Below are 17604 nucleotides of genomic sequence, written 5' to 3' on the forward strand. Positions count from 1 at the left end.
GGTTCCTGCCTGCTCTCCTCACATGGAGCTGCTTGTTCCTGTCCCTTCAGAGGCCTTCCCTCTCTGACGTGGGCCACAGCAGCTTTCTTTCCCATGCTCTGAATGAGGAGGGGCAGGTTTGAAGCAGCACTGGGAGGATTAATTAATATTTTAGCTGTTTCAACCATCATGACTTCTGGTTGCATTCATGAGACAAAATTAATCCCCTGCTCTAGTGAGTTGCAGAAGTGCAATACCGAGATGTGACTGCTGGACACAATCACCGCTTGAGTCACTCTGTCATTTTTTCAGGTAGCTGCAATGGATGGACGTTCTCTAAGAACCATTGGATTAAATATAAAGAAGGACACTTTTCAGGCAATTTGAGAAACTTCTCTCCTTTTATTGTTTTTCCTAACATAAATATCTGGATATTACTGAAAAGCAGCCAAGCAACTACAGCAGTGTAGTTTAATTGCCTAAACTAAGGGTAAGTTTACAAAATAGTTTACACACTGACAATACTAAAGGGCCTCTTGAAGCATGGATAATATATCCAGTTCCCATTATGAAAACTTGGACTACCTATTCTTCCATGGTAGTGTGACTTAAAACTACCTGTTGTACTTTCATATACTAAGAAAAACTACATCCTTAAAAAACTACAATAAGTACAGCTTACTGAAGAATTACATTAAGTCCCTAACAGGCTCTTTTTTGGACTTGGAGGTATGCCAAGCAACCTCTGTCAGTTCATAGTCTTCTGTAAGGATGTGCAGGTGGAGCCAGTTTCTGCCTCGTAGACGCAGGAACATTGCAACAGCACCGTGGTAAACTGAAAGGTGAAGGGCAAGGCCACACAGAGATGTGTGTCTGCACAATGAATTAATGTGCCGCAGCATCTTCCTTCCGCAGGAACAGGAAAGCAGCTTCAGGATTGCCAGTGAAAAAAGCAAGAATTATGCAGTGCTCACGTGGCTGCCATCGGGTGGGAGCCCCCCCAGCACAGCTCTGTGCAGGGAATTCCTCTCAGTGGTTGGAGAGCAGCATCCAGAGGCGGAATCGCAGCTGACCGTAAGCTCGCATCGCCTCTGCGTGGGCGGCCGGATCTCGGGCCAGGTGCTCAAAGAGGTTGAGCGGCTCGACCGTTCGCATTGCCGGCGGCAAGCTGATCTCCGCAGGAAGCCTCTGGTTGCCCAGGACAAAGTGCTCCAGGCGTTTCAACTGCAGGCAGCGGCGCAGGTATGCCATGATGTCCCACAGCCGCCGCGCAAATTCCCTCCTGCGCCACTGGGACAGCGGTACGGTGGTCAGCACGTGCATGACCACAGTCTTCCAGGTCGAGCTGGAAAAACCTGTGCCCCTCAGGATGCAGGTGAAGAGCTGCAGGCATTTCAGGTGCAAGCTCTCACACGGCACCTGCCTGGCGACGTGCTGGAAGAATTTTGCCTCTGCCACAGTGTACGTCTCAGGCCACGCTGTGCTTGCGATGGAGTCGGCCTCGGCGGGCTGGCTGCTCACAAAGATGCTGGAGCCGCCTTTCTGGGCCTCTGTGGGCTGGCTGACCACAAAGATGTCGGAGTCCCCGTGGCGCACCCCAAACAGCATCTCCACCATCAGGCTCTTCTTGCCTTTGCTCAGCCGGAATTGGCAGGACCGGCTGCAGGGCTGAAACACCAAGTGCCATGAGTACGACTGAGGCAAATGCAGCCACGAGCATCTCACCAGCTGGTAGAACCAGTGGGAGGTTTTCTCCACGTCCAGGCAGGAGCCGGTGCAGAGTGTCTCTAGGAGGCTGGGCTTCTGCTTCCGCCGCAGCTCCTCCTGCGAGTGGTGCAGGAAGCACAACAGCTTCTCGCCCAGCTGCTCCCTCTCGCACGTGCACACCAGCTCCACACGGACGCAGAAGGTCCTTGCTGCCATCTGCCCTGCACTGTTCAGCTCCAGGTGGAAGGCGTGTCCCGGTGGGGGATTCAGTGGGACCAGCACGCGGTACACCACATCCTGCTCACGGGGACTCCAACCCTCAAAGGCACTGCCCACCCCGATGGCTTCTTGAGGCACCGGGTAGAAACTATTGCTCACGCTGTCAATAAAGACACGCGTGAAGCTCTCCATCAGCTCAGCTGCCACTGAGCGACCTCTCTCCACGTCCTCGACAGGACACTGTATGCGATCCACTAAAAGGATCCCTCGCTTATTCCCAACGTCACAGGCGTCTTCTTCCTCTTCAATTCCACCACTGCTGCCTTTGTCCTTGCCAGCACCACTGCCTTCTTTTTCACTGGCAGCCACATTTCCACCTTCTTCTTCCTTTCCATCTTCATTCTTCTCGCCTTTCACATTCGCATCCCTGTTTTCCTGATCCTTCCCATTCCAATCAGTGGCTCTGTGTTCACTGGAATGACTGTCTTCCTTCAGCTTCATATTGCTGCTTTCTCCTTCATTTATCTTATCAACACCTTCTTCAGTTGAAGCAGCATTGCCATGTTCCTCTCCATTTCCATTTTCATTCTTTTCTCCCTTCCTATCGGCAGCACTGGCTTTCTCATCTTTGTCTCCAAGATTGCTTTCTTCATTTCCAATGTCCTTCTTTTCTTCCTCAGTTGCAGCAAAACCACAATGGTCTACTGCATTCTCACCATCACGGCTGTCTTCTTGTCCTGTCCAATCACTGCTTCTTTGTTCACTGGCATCACTGCTTTCCTGCACTTTCACATCCACTTTTTCTTCCTTTCCATCTTCACCTTCACGTACGTCATCGTTGCCTGCTTTCATATACGCATCATCGGTTTTTTCTTCATTTCCATCTCCTTCTTCTTCCTTTCCAGCATCCTTGTCTGGCTCCACCTTCACATCCTTGTTTTCTCCTTCATTTGCTTCATCTAGGTCTTCCACACCTCCAGTAACATTGCCAGGTTCTTCTTCATTTCCTTCAGCAGTATTGTCTCCTGGCATATTCCCATCACTCCAGCCTTCATCTTTCCTTGCATCATGGCCATCATCACTTTTAACATCACTGTCTTTCTTCAACTTCACATCTTCATCTCGTTCATTGGCATCATTGTCGTCTCCTTCATTTGCAGCCACAGGACTGCCTTCTCCTTCATTTCCGCTGCCACTGTCATCTGCCTCCACAGTCACATCAATGTTTTCTCCATCTCTCTCGGAATCCAAATTGTCTTCTTCCTTTTCTTTTTCCTTCTCCTCTCCCAAGGTCTTGCAGGAGGTCTGGTCCTTGCCGCTGCTGTTGGTTTTGCTGGCTTCAGGACTCCTCCTGCAGCTAAACCACAGGCCCAAGAGGAGCAGGAGTCCAGCAAGAGCCCAGAATGGCCACTGCTGCAGGGCACCAAAGAGCAGGGCTCCCCAGCCCTCGTCCTGCTGCTCTGGGGGCCCTTGCTCCAGCTCCTGCAGCAGCCGAGCCATCTCGCGGTCGAGCAGCTCCTCACGCTCCTGCATTCGCCGGTGCATGGCCTCATCCAGCCCATCCCCAGCTGGCTGGGGGTACTGGATCAGGCTTTGCATGAGCACGAAGAGCAATGACAATAAAGCCATGGTCTGCAAGAGGACACACAGAAGGGGTTCAGTAGGGCCAGAATGGAGGCAGCCAGTGCAGGGCAGGAGCCACGGGGATGTGGCAGCAGGAAGGAGAGGGCCCCCAGCAGCTGGCAGGAGGCAAGGCCTGCACCGCTGCCCCAGCAAGCACCGAGCCTGAGCAAGGCGCTCCCACCAGGGGCTGGGCCCTGGACGCAGGGACAGAACACACGCCCCGGGTGCCAGCGCTTCTGCCCCAGCCCTCCCCCAGCCCTGCCTCCCCACCGCCTGTGGGCACTCACCGCTTGCCCAGGCTCTACTGGGGGCAGCGTCAACCAATGGGGCCTTTTATAGCTGCCCCCATTGTGACACGGCCCCTGTGCTGTCACAGGCCCCAGAGCGCATCACAGGCCAGCCCCACCCGCCATCCCCAGCCCGGGAACTGCTCATGGCCCTGGGCACCCAGAGCCTCAACAGACACAAAGTGCAGACCCATCAGTCGTGAACCTGGGAACCCCAGAGCTTCCCTGTACAAAGCAGGCACAAGTGCCCTCCCACACAAACCCTTGTCAAATATAAATTTGTGTGACATGATCCGTGGATGCTCTTGGTATATAGGTGTAAGCTTTTATTTAATCTTGGAGGGGGACATTTTTTATTAATAATATTTATATTTATTACTTTTGGGGCAGGATGTCATATAGGCTAATGTTTTGTTACAGATTTAGTGAGAAATCTTTCTGAAAGAAATCCAGGCTGCTTGAATGATGCACAGGAAGACGTAACACCCTCCTTAAAGAGGCCCAGTAAGTTAATTACAAAATTTTGGTGTCTTCAACAACCTCTCAGCTCTTAAAACTCTATGGTTCAACACAGTGCAAAATTCTGGGATAGCCAGGATTTTGTTCAGAAAGTAGAATGTCTCATTTTTCAAATTTGTAGCAAAGATGTACATCTGTCACTCCCACCATCTTCAAAATTGTCTGCCTTAAACAGAGTTAACCAATCTCTCTGACTTGTCTGATACTGCACTGGTTTATTAAAGGAAATTCTGACTCTTTCTGCTATCTCTGTGTATTTATCTCCAAAGGACTGTGAGTATGGAAGAGTCATCCCTTATGTTCCTCAGCTCTTCTTTGGGGAACTCACCTACAAATGGAACTGCAGAAATGGGGAGGGAGGAAAAGGAAACAGGATGTGAATCGAGCACCTGCATAGTGACCACAGATGTCCACTGCTAGACAGACACTGATGTCAGGCAGATCATGCCCTCCAAATAGTGCTCAGAAAGAGAACAAGTTTGGGATTCCTGAAACTGCTCTGAATTGGATTTGCTTAAACAGATGTCATTAGTAAAAGCAATCAAAGAAAGAGTTTTGATCCCTCTTCCAAGCTGATGCCACTTATCATGTATCTTCCCTGCATTCTTCTAGGGAAGCTGTTTTTGATGTTGTCCTGTCCTTCTTTTTATAAGGGAGCAAAAATACTTTGTTAAGTATTACTCTTTCAGTTTTGTTTCCTCTCCTCTTCTGAGATACAGTAAAGTGAACATTCAGCAGAATAGTTTTGTATTTTTTGAACACAATTCTTCTTTTATCCAACTGAGGCCCTTCTGTGATCATGAAAAAACAGAAACTGTTGTGAACTACAGTTTACACTCATAAGAGGTTGACATGGGTCAGTTCTCCAAGGTTATTCTTAGTTCAACTGCTGTGTAAACTGTTGATGTCACTGACTGGAGGCTGCTCTTCAGGACATTATAGATATGATAATTATATGACAGAAAATGCAACATATAGTTGAATCTGACCTTCAAGTTCACTAGCTTAAAAAAGGAAAAAAATGTCTGTAAGAAATTTGCTGCTTTTCCCATTACTAAGATGTAATAGATGCCTTCAAGTTTATACTCAGTCGACAGCATATACACATGGACAGCAGTGCCCATCCATCTTCAAGCTAGGGTACATTTTAAGTGTCAATGATCACTGCCTCCAGAAAGCATTTTTGAGACAAAACAGGCAAAGTCTTTTGCATATCTAGACAATCATCCAATACTAGGATCTTCACTCTCACATAAACACTTCATGTTTTTCCACAGAGGAATCTGAGATAGATTTTTCTGAGAAATAACAAACCACCAAAAATTAATTAAATGACAAACAAGGGAAAAGCACCACTTCCTCACTCAGCACATTTTCCTTGATTTTCATTAAGCATTCAGATTTACAGATGCTGATATTGCCACAAGAGCAGTTTTTTTCTGGTTTAACTTCCTCTTCCAGTAGAGCAAGCACAGCTGCAAAATGCAAGCTCACTTCCAGGCTCTCTTACACATCACCAGTTTACCACATTCCAACCAGTCACAGCTGTGCAACACCCCGTCAGGGTACTGGGATTACTGCAGTGCCACAGACAGTTTAAGTGAGGCTCATGGAGCTGTACAATTTTAACTATGTTTTATATGTATAATTAAATGATGCATGACATGGAAATAAGCCAGCTGTACTGAAACTGAACAAACTAACTGCTCTGATGCAACAGTTAAGCATCTCATCAGTTCTAAAATGAAACAGGTTTAAAGCAAAAACAATATAGAGAACAGAATGCTTGACACTGTTAAATAGCATGGTCAAAGGATAATTTTTGAACATTAAGGAAATGCACTCACCCAGTCAAATTTTCAAAAGAATTCCTGGCACCAAAATGTTCTCTATTTGCTTTTTCACCATGTTTTAAGAATAGATCACTCTGGGGGAAGAAAATCCTGTGCGCAAAACACTGCGTGAAACTAAACAATCCTTAAACATGGCTAATTTCCATGTGGAGCTGATGATTTAGCACTGTCATCCTTCAGCAGAGGAGAAAGAACTACCTGTCTTTAGTTTACTTAGGTAAGATGAAAAAAGTGAGGAGCGTGAATTTGATCTTGCTTCAATTAACTTCAGTGGAAAAACTCTTGCCATGACTTCAGTGAGAGTGAGACTGCATCTTAATTCATTCTATATGGAGAAAAACAAATCAGCTGAGAATAATGCTTTTGTTTATTAGATGTAAATTACTACCATAGTCGTTTTTAACAGTGCTAAGTAAATCCTGCTTTAAAAGCCAAACGTTGCCTTCAGTCCTGCTTATTCCTCTGTACTGTGTCACAATGCAGGATTCCTGGTCCTCTGACCAAGTCACCGCTGTCACAGTAAGCATGGCTTGCTCTGGGGAATGGCCACATTCCCACACGGGAATGATAGATGTTTGTGGATGTCACTGGTGACAATGTCCAAATCTGGGCTAGGGCATGCCCCCCAGCCAAGAAACTAGGGTGCACACTTTTGTAATATAAATGCATTCACTGAGAACACAGACTACACTTACTAAAATGTCCATGAAAAGCAGCCAAGTAAATCAAATCAATAGGGTTAAATTTGCAATTAGGATTCTCTCTTTCGGCAGGAAAATTTTAGGATAGCCACAAATTGAGAAAAATTTGCTTTTTTTTCTTCTTTTTCTCAGAAGGCAATCAACCTTCTGGTCTGGCTATTCTTTACTTCTCCCTATGAAGTAAAATCTAAAAAGACACACACACGATATTTATGGAAGGACCTCCCAATGAATTAGGAAAAATTATTACTCAGAAGATCAAACAGAAACAAGACTGTCTACACTGTATGAATTAAACATACATGAATTAGGACACTGAGCCTTCCATTCTTTAGTAACAGAACTGATGCTGTCCTGAAAATGACATTAATGAATTACACTGGTATATGAAAACCTTCTGCATCTGCTCTAGAGGTTGGAATGAGGATGTTAAATGAGGCAGCAGACAACAAGGACGTGCTGCTTAGGGAAGCTGAATATCACTTCTGTGCTTGTGGAGTTCTGCAGTTTGGATGAAGGTCACAGGTTATCTCCAGCTACATGAAAATGAGTGATAAATACACACTGTTGGTCTTAGACTGAAAGCAGTACTGGGCAAAGAGAGTCAAAATATGGAATATTACTCAAAATCATCCCCTGGTTTTCTAAAGATCATAATCTTCTATTAGAAGACAGTTTGTTACCTTCTCCTAATATTAAAGCTGTAATAGTAAAAGCACCTCAATCTTGTAGAAGTATCTAAGATACACTGAATAAGTAAGGTATATGCAGTGAGAGCACCCTAAAAACATCACAAGAGGAGTGACAATTTCTGGGATAGTAATGACATGAACGAGTATCTAAACGTTAAGTCTGAGTGAATAAGAGAATTTTTCAACTAATGGATCAGGGAAAATGTGAAAGGATGAGATATGTGATTAAAGATCATAGTGTATTCGGTTAACACAGGTGGAAAATATATGACTTTGATTCTGTACTACAACATATTTTAATTGATTTGTGTGTAGTTTTAGTTTTATACATGCACAATTTTTTAGAACACATCTTTAGACTGGGACAAACAATAAAGGAAATCCATTGTATGACTTTACATTGATCCCAACATCACTCACTGGAATATCTTAACATTTCCTGCACAGATTCCCATTCGTTAAGATGACAACCTTGAGAAGAAGGAAACCTGTAACTGCCATTCAGAGAAGGTCTAAAATTTCAATTGCTGTTTGAACACAAAGGAGCTTTGACATGCTGTGGTTTATTGAAGCACTCCTGCAGTTATAGACACATCTTTAACCACCCTACCCCTCTCCCTCTTCCTCCATCCACCACTGATTGATGCAACTGGAAGCTTCAGTAACTGCAGAGCAAAGTCCCGCTTACTTCCAGCTCTCCTGCCCCAGCAAATGCTCAGCTCTTCTGGGAAGATGGAGCTATGCCATAAGCACATTGCACCTGAAAGGAGATGAAACCTTCCCTTCAAAGACACATGTGACCAGGTTTTTGGAACTGCCTGATGTGGCCAGTTCTCATCTGTTTTCCATAAAGAAGGAAAAGAGCCCTGTATTCTCCTCTTCATGAGAGTTCAAGTATGAATTCCAAAGAACAGAGATGCCAGGACTTGTCAGTGACATGACTAACAATTTTATGAGAACTGGCAAAAAACCAGTTCATTTCTCCTACATCTTATTCTCAGAAACCTTGGAATTGTTTTGTTTGAAAGATTTGGGGGGAGGAAGGTAGACTTAATTCTCACAACTATATTAAATATTCAGTACATCTGATATTCTGTTGTCAACACGCAAAATATAGTTTAATTATGATAAGCCATACTGGAATCATTTACAATACATAAATGTGAAAAAACAGCATTAAATTATTTCTTGTTCCATGTGGAAAAATATACACCTTCCAACCCCCCAAGAAAGTAAGACAAGGCACAATAAATTCTGGTAATTCTCTTTCTTCTGACTTTTCAGTTCCATCACAGCTCTCAAAACTAAGATTTATGTGCTGTTTTGCATCTGTATCTGTTGTTGATTTTCCCCCCCTACAGGGATATAGGTGAATAAGTTTGCACAGGAAACGGTATCCCTCAAGCCAAACTGAAAGGTTTATAAAGTTGCTAAGAAAAGTTTGGGTCAGGGCCTAAATATCAATCATCTGCTCACTGTCTTTTTAAACAAGCTCAGGCATTTTCCCAACTGTTCCCAGCAGGTCTCTGCCACTATTTTAAACTAAGATTTCAGCCATTTTTTTTCCCCTGTGTTGACCTCACTAATTTTTCTTTCTCCCCCTCTTTACCTGCCAAAGGCATCCATCAGGATTTTGCCAAAGGCTATCTGCTTTTGAAGTTGAGAGGAATTCACTAATCGTGAGTGTCAAATCCACAGTAAATGCCATGGCCATATGGTATATGCTGCTTTTGGGAATTAGCTCAAAAGGCCTAGCTGTGAGAAGGCCGGCTGTATGTCAGGAGGGTTTTACTGCTAACTTTCATAACTCATGTCAGCTCTTTCAGTTTCTGTATGCATTGGCTTCAGGGAGTGCAACTGTTCCCTGAATTTATAAAAATGTTGTCAAGATCCCTTGATCTTGCTTCCTCTGTCTCTCTCGCACAAACACATCCAAACACATTTATATACACAGTGGAATAGCATGCACAGTGGCATGCAAATCTAGCAAAAGAGAAGCTTGTAAATAAATAGCATGTCATTCTGCTTACTCAATACATTTCTCTGGGTGTTAAACTCATGATAAACATATCATAAGCCCCGATGAAGGCTCTACAGCCTGTCCCATCACACCATCCTGAGTGTAACTCTGCAATGCATAGGAAGACATAAGTTTGAAAAACAGAGCAGAAATAGCTCCCCTAAGGGCAAGGTGCTGACATAGCTGAAACATAACTAACTGGAGAGCATTTGTTTTCACTAAAGAAGGAAGTGTCAGTGACACATCTCTGTGCCTGTGGAGGTGTACTGTACATTCAAAGCAAAAAGAAATCCACCTTCTTTAAAAAATTGGCCATTAATACATAAATATGTCTGTGTTGAAATCCCTCAGACGGTACCATTCTTAACAAGAACTACACACAAGACTAAGAAATTCTGCAGAGAATCACGCTTTTGTGATCCAAAGAGGCAAGGAGAAAGAAAACCACATATGAAGAGTTTAACATATCCACTTAGTGATAGAAAAAGAATTATTACAAAAATAAATGTCAGTCCCCTTGAAACACTTGAGTCAGCGCTCTCAACTTTCTCTGATGCTGTAGGAAGGTGTGAATGTCCTCCATGTGTCACATCATCCGCACCAGCCACACAGGAATGTCTCCAATGCACCTCAGAGCCTTTCAAGGACCACTCCCCTCTAATTTATGTATAGTCTGTTAACATCCTCTTGGAGCAAACAGAAATAATACTTTTAAAAGACATTTATACTTCAGAAACATGTGCCCCGACACAACAAAAAACCCAGATTTTAATACTGCCCCGAGGCAGAATTCATCCATCTTTAAGGCTTCTATTATGTATTTCCTGGTTAGTAATACAAAAAGAACTGCTGGCAGTATCACATCGAAACGAAAGTGCCAGAATCAGAAAAACTACTGAAAAGTTTACCTTTATAGGAAAGCTTCAGTCTTGGGATATTTTGTTTTGACGTTCCAGTGACTGGAAGGAACAGCATTGCTAAAGACAGCAGGCTGCAGGCATGTGGCACTTGCAAAGCTCTCATTCTGCTCTCCTCTTCTGTATCTTCTTTTGTACTATGGTGAAATATCTCCCCACTTTTCAAACAATCCAAGTTTGATCTGGAAGAAAAAAAGAAAACATCTGTAGATCTGCTTTACTGCATAAGCAACAATTCTGTAAGCAAGCCAGACCTATTTCTAAAGAGCACCTCAGTTAATTTCTTTGCTACGAAAGTATTTTTCCTCTAGTACAAGTAAATAGTTTTGTTTCTTTAATACTAAATTTACACATTTTGACATTGGAAAAATATGTACTTTTCAGACACCAATGTCTAGCCTAGCTAACGTTTAAGCACAAATTAAATTAATGCAGTATCCATAAAAAGAACATTTGACATTCAAAAGTGACCATGCAACTTGATAGTTAATACCAGTCCATTGGATATCTTACATGTTTTATAACTCTTTTTGTCTCAGTACAACAGCTATTGTGTGTTTATGCTATGACTAGAATGAACTGTAATGTCTCAGATGCCATGGGGGTACAAGCTGAGTTAACAGTGAGTACTTACCCATCAAAAACTAAACTAAGAAAACTGGAAAGAGCAAGCAGTTGTGTTTAGTTTTAATAGAGAAAAAAGTCAAAGCGGATGATGGATTTAAAAGTGCTTTCAGTATGATATTTCCAGCAGAACAACTGCCTCAACTCATCCACCAAAATGTCCTATAAACTTTAATGAGTGTTTCAGGCTGGGGTCAATAGGCTGATAGGGGATTTTGTTAGCACAGTGTGCAACTAAGCCAGCTTTGCAACACTTTTCACTTAGTAAGAATCATTCATATTCCATAAATCTTGAAGTGTTTTACAACTGAAAGCAATTATCACTGCCCTTATTTTCCCTATGCAAAAACGGAACCATAAAGCTGCAGTGAACCTATTTCCTCAAGGTCACACAGCAAGCACAGTAGTTGAAAAGAAAACAGCAACAGCAGTCCTGCTGTCCTTTGTGCCCAGCTATCAAGGATCCCTTTTGCCCAATAACTCGACTTTTGCACATGAAATTATTTGAAATGGCATCTTGAGTTCTGAAGGCAAAACTTCATGGTTAATAAATCACAGAGATCAGAGTATGAAAATATTTGTGAGACCAGATCCTTCCCCCTGCAAGTGCCTGATGCTAGAGGTCAAGGGAGATGGCTGGTGAAATGACAAATGTCAGTGTTTGAGTAATGCTGTAAAACCAAGGAGTAAGGAAATGTTATGGTTAGTCAAGAGATTAATGGCTCATGATGTGCCATGAAAATTCTTTTCTGAAAGGTACTGGAGCTGCCTGATTAAAAGAGCAATCCTAGTGCCCACATCAGCCAGCACTTGCACAGACACCAAAGGAGAGGTTCCTTGCAAGTCCATGAGAGATGCAGCACAGCTTGTGGCCCCTGAGCCTTTCCACCGGTCTGTTATTTGAACTCCTGCAGCACTGGGTCTTGCAATTCTGTGAGCTACAGCAGCACCCAGAACCAATTCGGCACCTCCTGATACAGGCAGTTCATCCTTCCTGGCATGAAAGGATGGAAACAGAATCCCTTCCGTTCTCTCTGACACAGGAAATCTTTCTCAGATGAAACTTGGGCTTTCTGAGCCTCCAGACTTTCGCTCAATAGCAAAAGACAAGGAAGTGTGCAAGAAGAGCATGATGGTGAAAAAGAGGGAAACAATTCGTAAAATCCCCAAAGCATAATTCCTATTGCAGAACACTAAGCTTCTTCCTTCTCAGTCCCCTCTTCAACACTCATATGCAGTGTCTGAATGCACTACTCTTGGCCAAGTGTGAGTACATGTTCACGAAATGACATGGAGAGAAAACAGACAAACATGAAATGCCTGTTTCATCTTTCTCTTCCCTTTATTACAGTATCAGATCCTAAAGGAACACCCTTACTTCTTCTGTGCCAACACATCTATCTGAGGGTGGACCACGAAGGACTAAAGTGGACTAGACTATCCCAGGGTTAAATCGCCTTTAAGAAATTTATTTAGAGGTGAAAAAGGGGAAAAGAAGGACAGGGGACGAGGGGGAAGAATACATGAAGATGAGACACCAGCCCTGTTCATCTTCAGCAGGATGATAGTGACAAACCATACTTCAAAAAGAAGCAATTAAGAGGGAGCCAGTCTCACTGCAAGTATGTTGAGAAGTCACGGCCTGAAGGTCTGGGCCTCAGCCAACAGGGAACTCACCAAAGGATATGGGGCTCATTTTCTTGAGGCAAATTACTGTGAAGAATCAGGACTAAATTTGACTAAAAAAACAGTTGCATCATTGCACTGTCATTTGCTGAATTGATTGAGAATCAGCACCAAACTCGGCCCTTCGGCCATAGCTCACAACCTCACTTTTTCATGTAGGCTTTTTTTGCTAATGGGAACCTTCCTTTTTTCTTGGTTGGGTTATTTTTCCCCTTTCCCCTTTTATTTGAATAATGTCTGTGAAAAACCATTTGCTTTCACGAGGCGGTTAGTTTACACTGGAGGCAGCAGCTCTGTGAGCTCGAGCCAACCCTGTCCTGTCTTTAGATTCATTGCAATCTGGCCACATTGTCACATATATTTTTAGTTTATGATGATCCTCTAATACAATTCCAGCTTCCACACAGAGTCCTTCCAACAGTCTAGCTCAGGTTAATGAACTTCAGGCCACTTCTCTTCTGCAGGAATTTCGAGGCCCAGGGGGTGGCTGTGCCCAAGAGATTTGCCAAAATCCGCTACGATTTCACCGCGCGAAACGCCAGTGAGCTCTCGGTGCTGAAGGATGAAATCCTGGAGGTACGTGACCGCTCCTGGAAAAGGTGTGTCCCCCAGGGGCAGGAGAGAGCTCGGGATAGCAACAAGCACCAACTCCATTTTCCCTGGTGGTATCTCAGCAGTGACACAAAGCTTTGCTCAAACCCAAAGCTGGAGCAGGCTGCCTGTGCTGTGTCGTGTCATTTCCTCAGCTCAAAGACATCGGTCCCATTTTAACCACAGTGAGGAGGGAGGACAACAACTCGCTCTAGAGCCCTGCTCATCCCCCGCTGGGTCGGTTCCTTATCACCACTTCCTCCTCCACGAGGATTTGTTTTCTCTGAAAAGCACCTTTCTCATAACCTTTCTCTTACTGCAGCACTGTTGGCAGCTGGACAAGGTGGGACGTGACTTGGGCTGACACTGATCTGTGACCTGAGGAAAAGGTTTCTCTGCAAAATGTGGCTTTTTATTTATTTAATTATTTATTTTAATGCAAAAAGACATCAGAAACTCAGTCATTAGGAAAAAAAGGTCTGGAGAAACAGGGACATTATGTAGGAACTATGAGTTCTTCAGCACGCAGAGGTGCTCTCCTGTTCATCCTTACGATACATTCTGATGCTTTCCAGGAAAAGTTTCAGTCCTGGATTGCATCTGAGAGCAACAGATCCGATTAGAGCTCCTGGCCTCAGTGATGTCCTTCTGGCAACTTCACCTTTTGGATGGTTCGGCCCCGCTATATCCTGGTTGTTTATGCCTGAAATCCCATTTTCCCACAGCAGATTTATTTTTGTCCCTCTCTCAGGTGTTGGAAGATAATAAGCAGTGGTGGAAGTTGCTCAACCGGAGTGGGCAGGCCGGTTATGTTCCGTACAATATCCTGGATGTGGTGAAACTGGAAGAGCTCAAACAGGTCTGTAGTCAGGTAATACCTGACTGGTATCAGCTGCAGGGCACAATCTGCCTCTGGGAATAATGTTGTCATTAGACCTCCCTGATTTCTTAGGATACTATGCACCAATCAGGACAGACCTTCAGAAGTAGACAAAGCCAGGAGATTCCTGAGTCTCCTATGATAAAATTCACATTTTGCTACGATCGTCTTCCCAAATAAGGCCTATCCTTCCTATTTGTGCACCAGCCTCCTGCTTTCCATATTTTTCCACATCAAGATTTTTCTTGGGGGTTAAATTAAAGATGGACACTTCCCTCAGCCAGTTCAGTTCAGCACCAGGAACACGTTACTGGAGTGGAGGCAGATGGAAACACCATCTAAGTGAGAATTAACTGAATACTGCAACTTGCACTGCAGAAATGTGGAGCTGGAGTGTTCTAAACACCCTAGGGAAGCATGGAATTGCTTCCCCATTTTGGTATTGCAGCGTTTGGGCAAAGCCTAAGGCGGCCCAGCAGGCTTCTGGATAAATCCCTGCTAGTTTAATCAAAACATCAAAAAACTTTCCAGTCCGCTCCAGGCCCTTGGCAGTGGTCCCGCTTCACATCCCAGCTACGGAGCAGTGAGGCTCTGCCTTCCAATGAGATCGAACACGTTTGGCACAACTAGGAATTCCCTTGCGCAAACTTCAGACTTTGCTTTGGGTTCTTCATTCCCAGAAATTAACTTCTTCCATGCAGCTCCACCTGAGGTCTCCCCAGCCCCACATCAGCACAAGGAGAACACGGCAGTTTGTCCCTCCGTGGGTGTGAGGCAGAAAGCTTAAGAAAATTAAAAACGACCAAAAAAAATTCTTACTTTTCTTTCCCTTTCTAACCAGTCTAACCAGAGGTACAAAGGAGACCTGAGCCCCAGGGGCCATGGCCCATCCAGCCCAACCCACAAGCTGCCTGCCAGCTACGCCGGGGATAAGTGGGGCACTGAGATGTTGTCGCGCCACTCTGCACAGGACGCCAAAGAACGCACGTGTGTGTCCCACTCTGGGCTCCCCTGGGTTTGGGCGCTCGGGGGACCAGACCTGCCCAAGGGGCTCCCCTGCACCTTTTACTGATCACAGCAATGGAGCAGCACTGTGTCTGGAGGCCATTCCAGGCAGGACAAGAGCCAAGAGAGCAGCCCTGGGGCTTGTGACACCGCCGGGGCTCTCGGGCGGCCCGGGCCGAGCAGGGCAATAAGTGATCACCCCATGCCTCCTTCCTCCAGTTCTAACTTCCTCCTCCTCCTCCCAAGGAGAGAGTTTCCTTTCTCTTCCAAAATGTTTAAGTGTGTCTAAGGAACAGCTCAGGTCAATCCCTTTCTCTCACTTCCTTTTGCTCATCTCCCGGCACACACACAGTGCCCGCCTGGCCGCTTCCTTCATGTGGTTCCACAGAATTCCCGGCCAAACAGGAGATCCGCATCACTCCCTCACCCTGCACATGCTGTGGGGCTCACAGAGCAGGAGAGAGATCAGGGGCCCTGCTCACCTCACCCCTTATCCCACCCTGTCCACTCCTGGAAGCAGGAGCCCTTCTGGGACGACAGGAAGCCCCACAATACAAGGACACAAATCTGTTCGTATCACTGAGTTATTCTCCACAGTCTTCAGGAGTTTCATGGGGAAAGCGATACTGGATGAAGAGTCACTGGAGTTTTCACAGAAGCACAGGATGCCCTGGGCTGGAAGGGACCTTCAAGCTCATCCCATCATGAGTGTGTTGCTCATTCCCAGTTTGTGAAGCACACAGAGCTCCAGAGCTGCCCACAGCCCAGGGACAGCTGGGTTTTCTCTCTCAGCACATGCTGAGTCTTCGTCCAAATTTGTGCCTGTCATTGCACATTTAATGGAAAAAGCTTTAAAACAGCATCTGGGGAGCTCATGTCTAAAACTGAGAACACCAGTGCACCTTAGTTTTGGCTTCATTCTTAAGCGTCTCCAATGGATAATCTGTTTTCTTCATTTGAAACAGGACACTGCTCTCACCAGCAGAATTAGGGTGCAGGCAGGGGAGGATCCTGGGTTTAGTCACAGCCCTGCTAGGATCTGAGAAGGGCACTCACCTTGTCAGGGAGGGATGAAGAGGACAATCCTCCTGAGAAGCCCTGGCTCCGGATTAGGGTGGAGATGGGAGGCAGGATGGCAAGCACGGGAGGCGAAAAAGTTTCTAAAATGAAAATAAAAACGAATGTTGAGCTAGGAAACACACCATCTTCTAGTCCTGGGGTGTAGAGGAAAGCAAATCACAGGGAATTACAGTTATCTGGGATTTTAACAGGAGTGTACATGACAGCTCTGTAAAGCCGGGAGCCACAGGAGCACTTCCTAAAACAAATAGCTCAGTAGACCTTATTGCAGAGGCCACTTTTACAAATTTCCACGCGACTGAGCTGTGCATCTGTTCTGTTTGTACTGCCTGCAGACACTGCTATAAAGTACTGTACATTGATGTAACTGAGCGAAGGAGACAATGATATAACCATGCACTGTACAAGATTTATTAAAATAGTTAAGTTATAACTCCATCTCCGTCTCTTTCACTGGGTTTTCATAATGCTTTGTCACTGAGAGTCTCAGAAACTCAGCAGAATGTCTGAAACCACACATTTCCTTTTGGGTTTGGGGACTGACATTCAACAGGAAGGATGTTACGGCCTGGATAGCTGTGTCTTAAGAATAGGGGCAAAGCATGAGAAGGCTGCACAAAAGCACATTCTTGCCTCTCTGGAAGGGGAACGACTGTGGCAGCTGTCCCAAGTGGAACCATACAGAAAGAGGGAACAGCATAACCCCATGACTAGGAGCCTGTTACACGGATTCTCCAACATTTCCAGCCAAGAGCCATCCTGTTTCCAGAAGCAAAAGTTTGTCTTCTCTTTTCCTTAACAATTAAATTACCCAGCTGAAATAACTGGTAATTCCTTCTGTAGATGTTTTGGGGAGTTCAATTTCCAAGTGGGCCCACACTAACAAGATCACCTCTTTTACAGCCTAAATAAAGTTCAGGCGAACCACGAGCCCAAAACACCTGCCTTACTGGGCCGAGGGCTCTCTCAGCGCCTGGAGCTGCACTCGATAAACCATTTCGAACCTTGCCACAACGGCGGCGAAGGGAGCCCAGAGCGCTCAGCTCCTGCAGCGGGGCACCACCGACGCGGCCCCGAGCCTTCCCTCACGGCCGCCTCCCTCAGGGGCTGCCCGCCGCCACCTTGCGGCACCGGCCGCGCCCGGGCCCCGCGCGGCCACGAGGGACGGGTGGCTCAGGGGCGGGTCGGGCGCCGTAGCGGCCGCGGGGAAGACTGCCGGGG

At 45.4% G+C, this 17604-nt stretch overlaps 1 protein-coding gene across 1 annotated transcript; it reads right to left on the reverse strand.

Annotated features, from left to right (window-relative positions):
* Positions 1 to 1008: 1008 nt before the first annotated feature.
* On the reverse strand, positions 1009 to 2757 carry LOC309585708 (inositol 1,4,5-trisphosphate receptor-interacting protein-like 1; the record flags this gene model as incomplete). Its single annotated transcript, XM_082303609.1, is given in 3 exon segments — positions 1009 to 2332; positions 2520 to 2523; positions 2526 to 2757. Coding segments are annotated over 3 exon segments (1560 nt in total).
* Positions 2758 to 17604: the final 14847 nt, after the last annotated feature.

Source organism: Coloeus monedula, assembly GCF_965178545.1.
Source record: "Coloeus monedula genome assembly, contig: HAP1_SCAFFOLD_140, whole genome shotgun sequence".
In the NCBI taxonomy this organism is placed as follows: domain Eukaryota; kingdom Metazoa; phylum Chordata; class Aves; order Passeriformes; family Corvidae; genus Coloeus; species Coloeus monedula.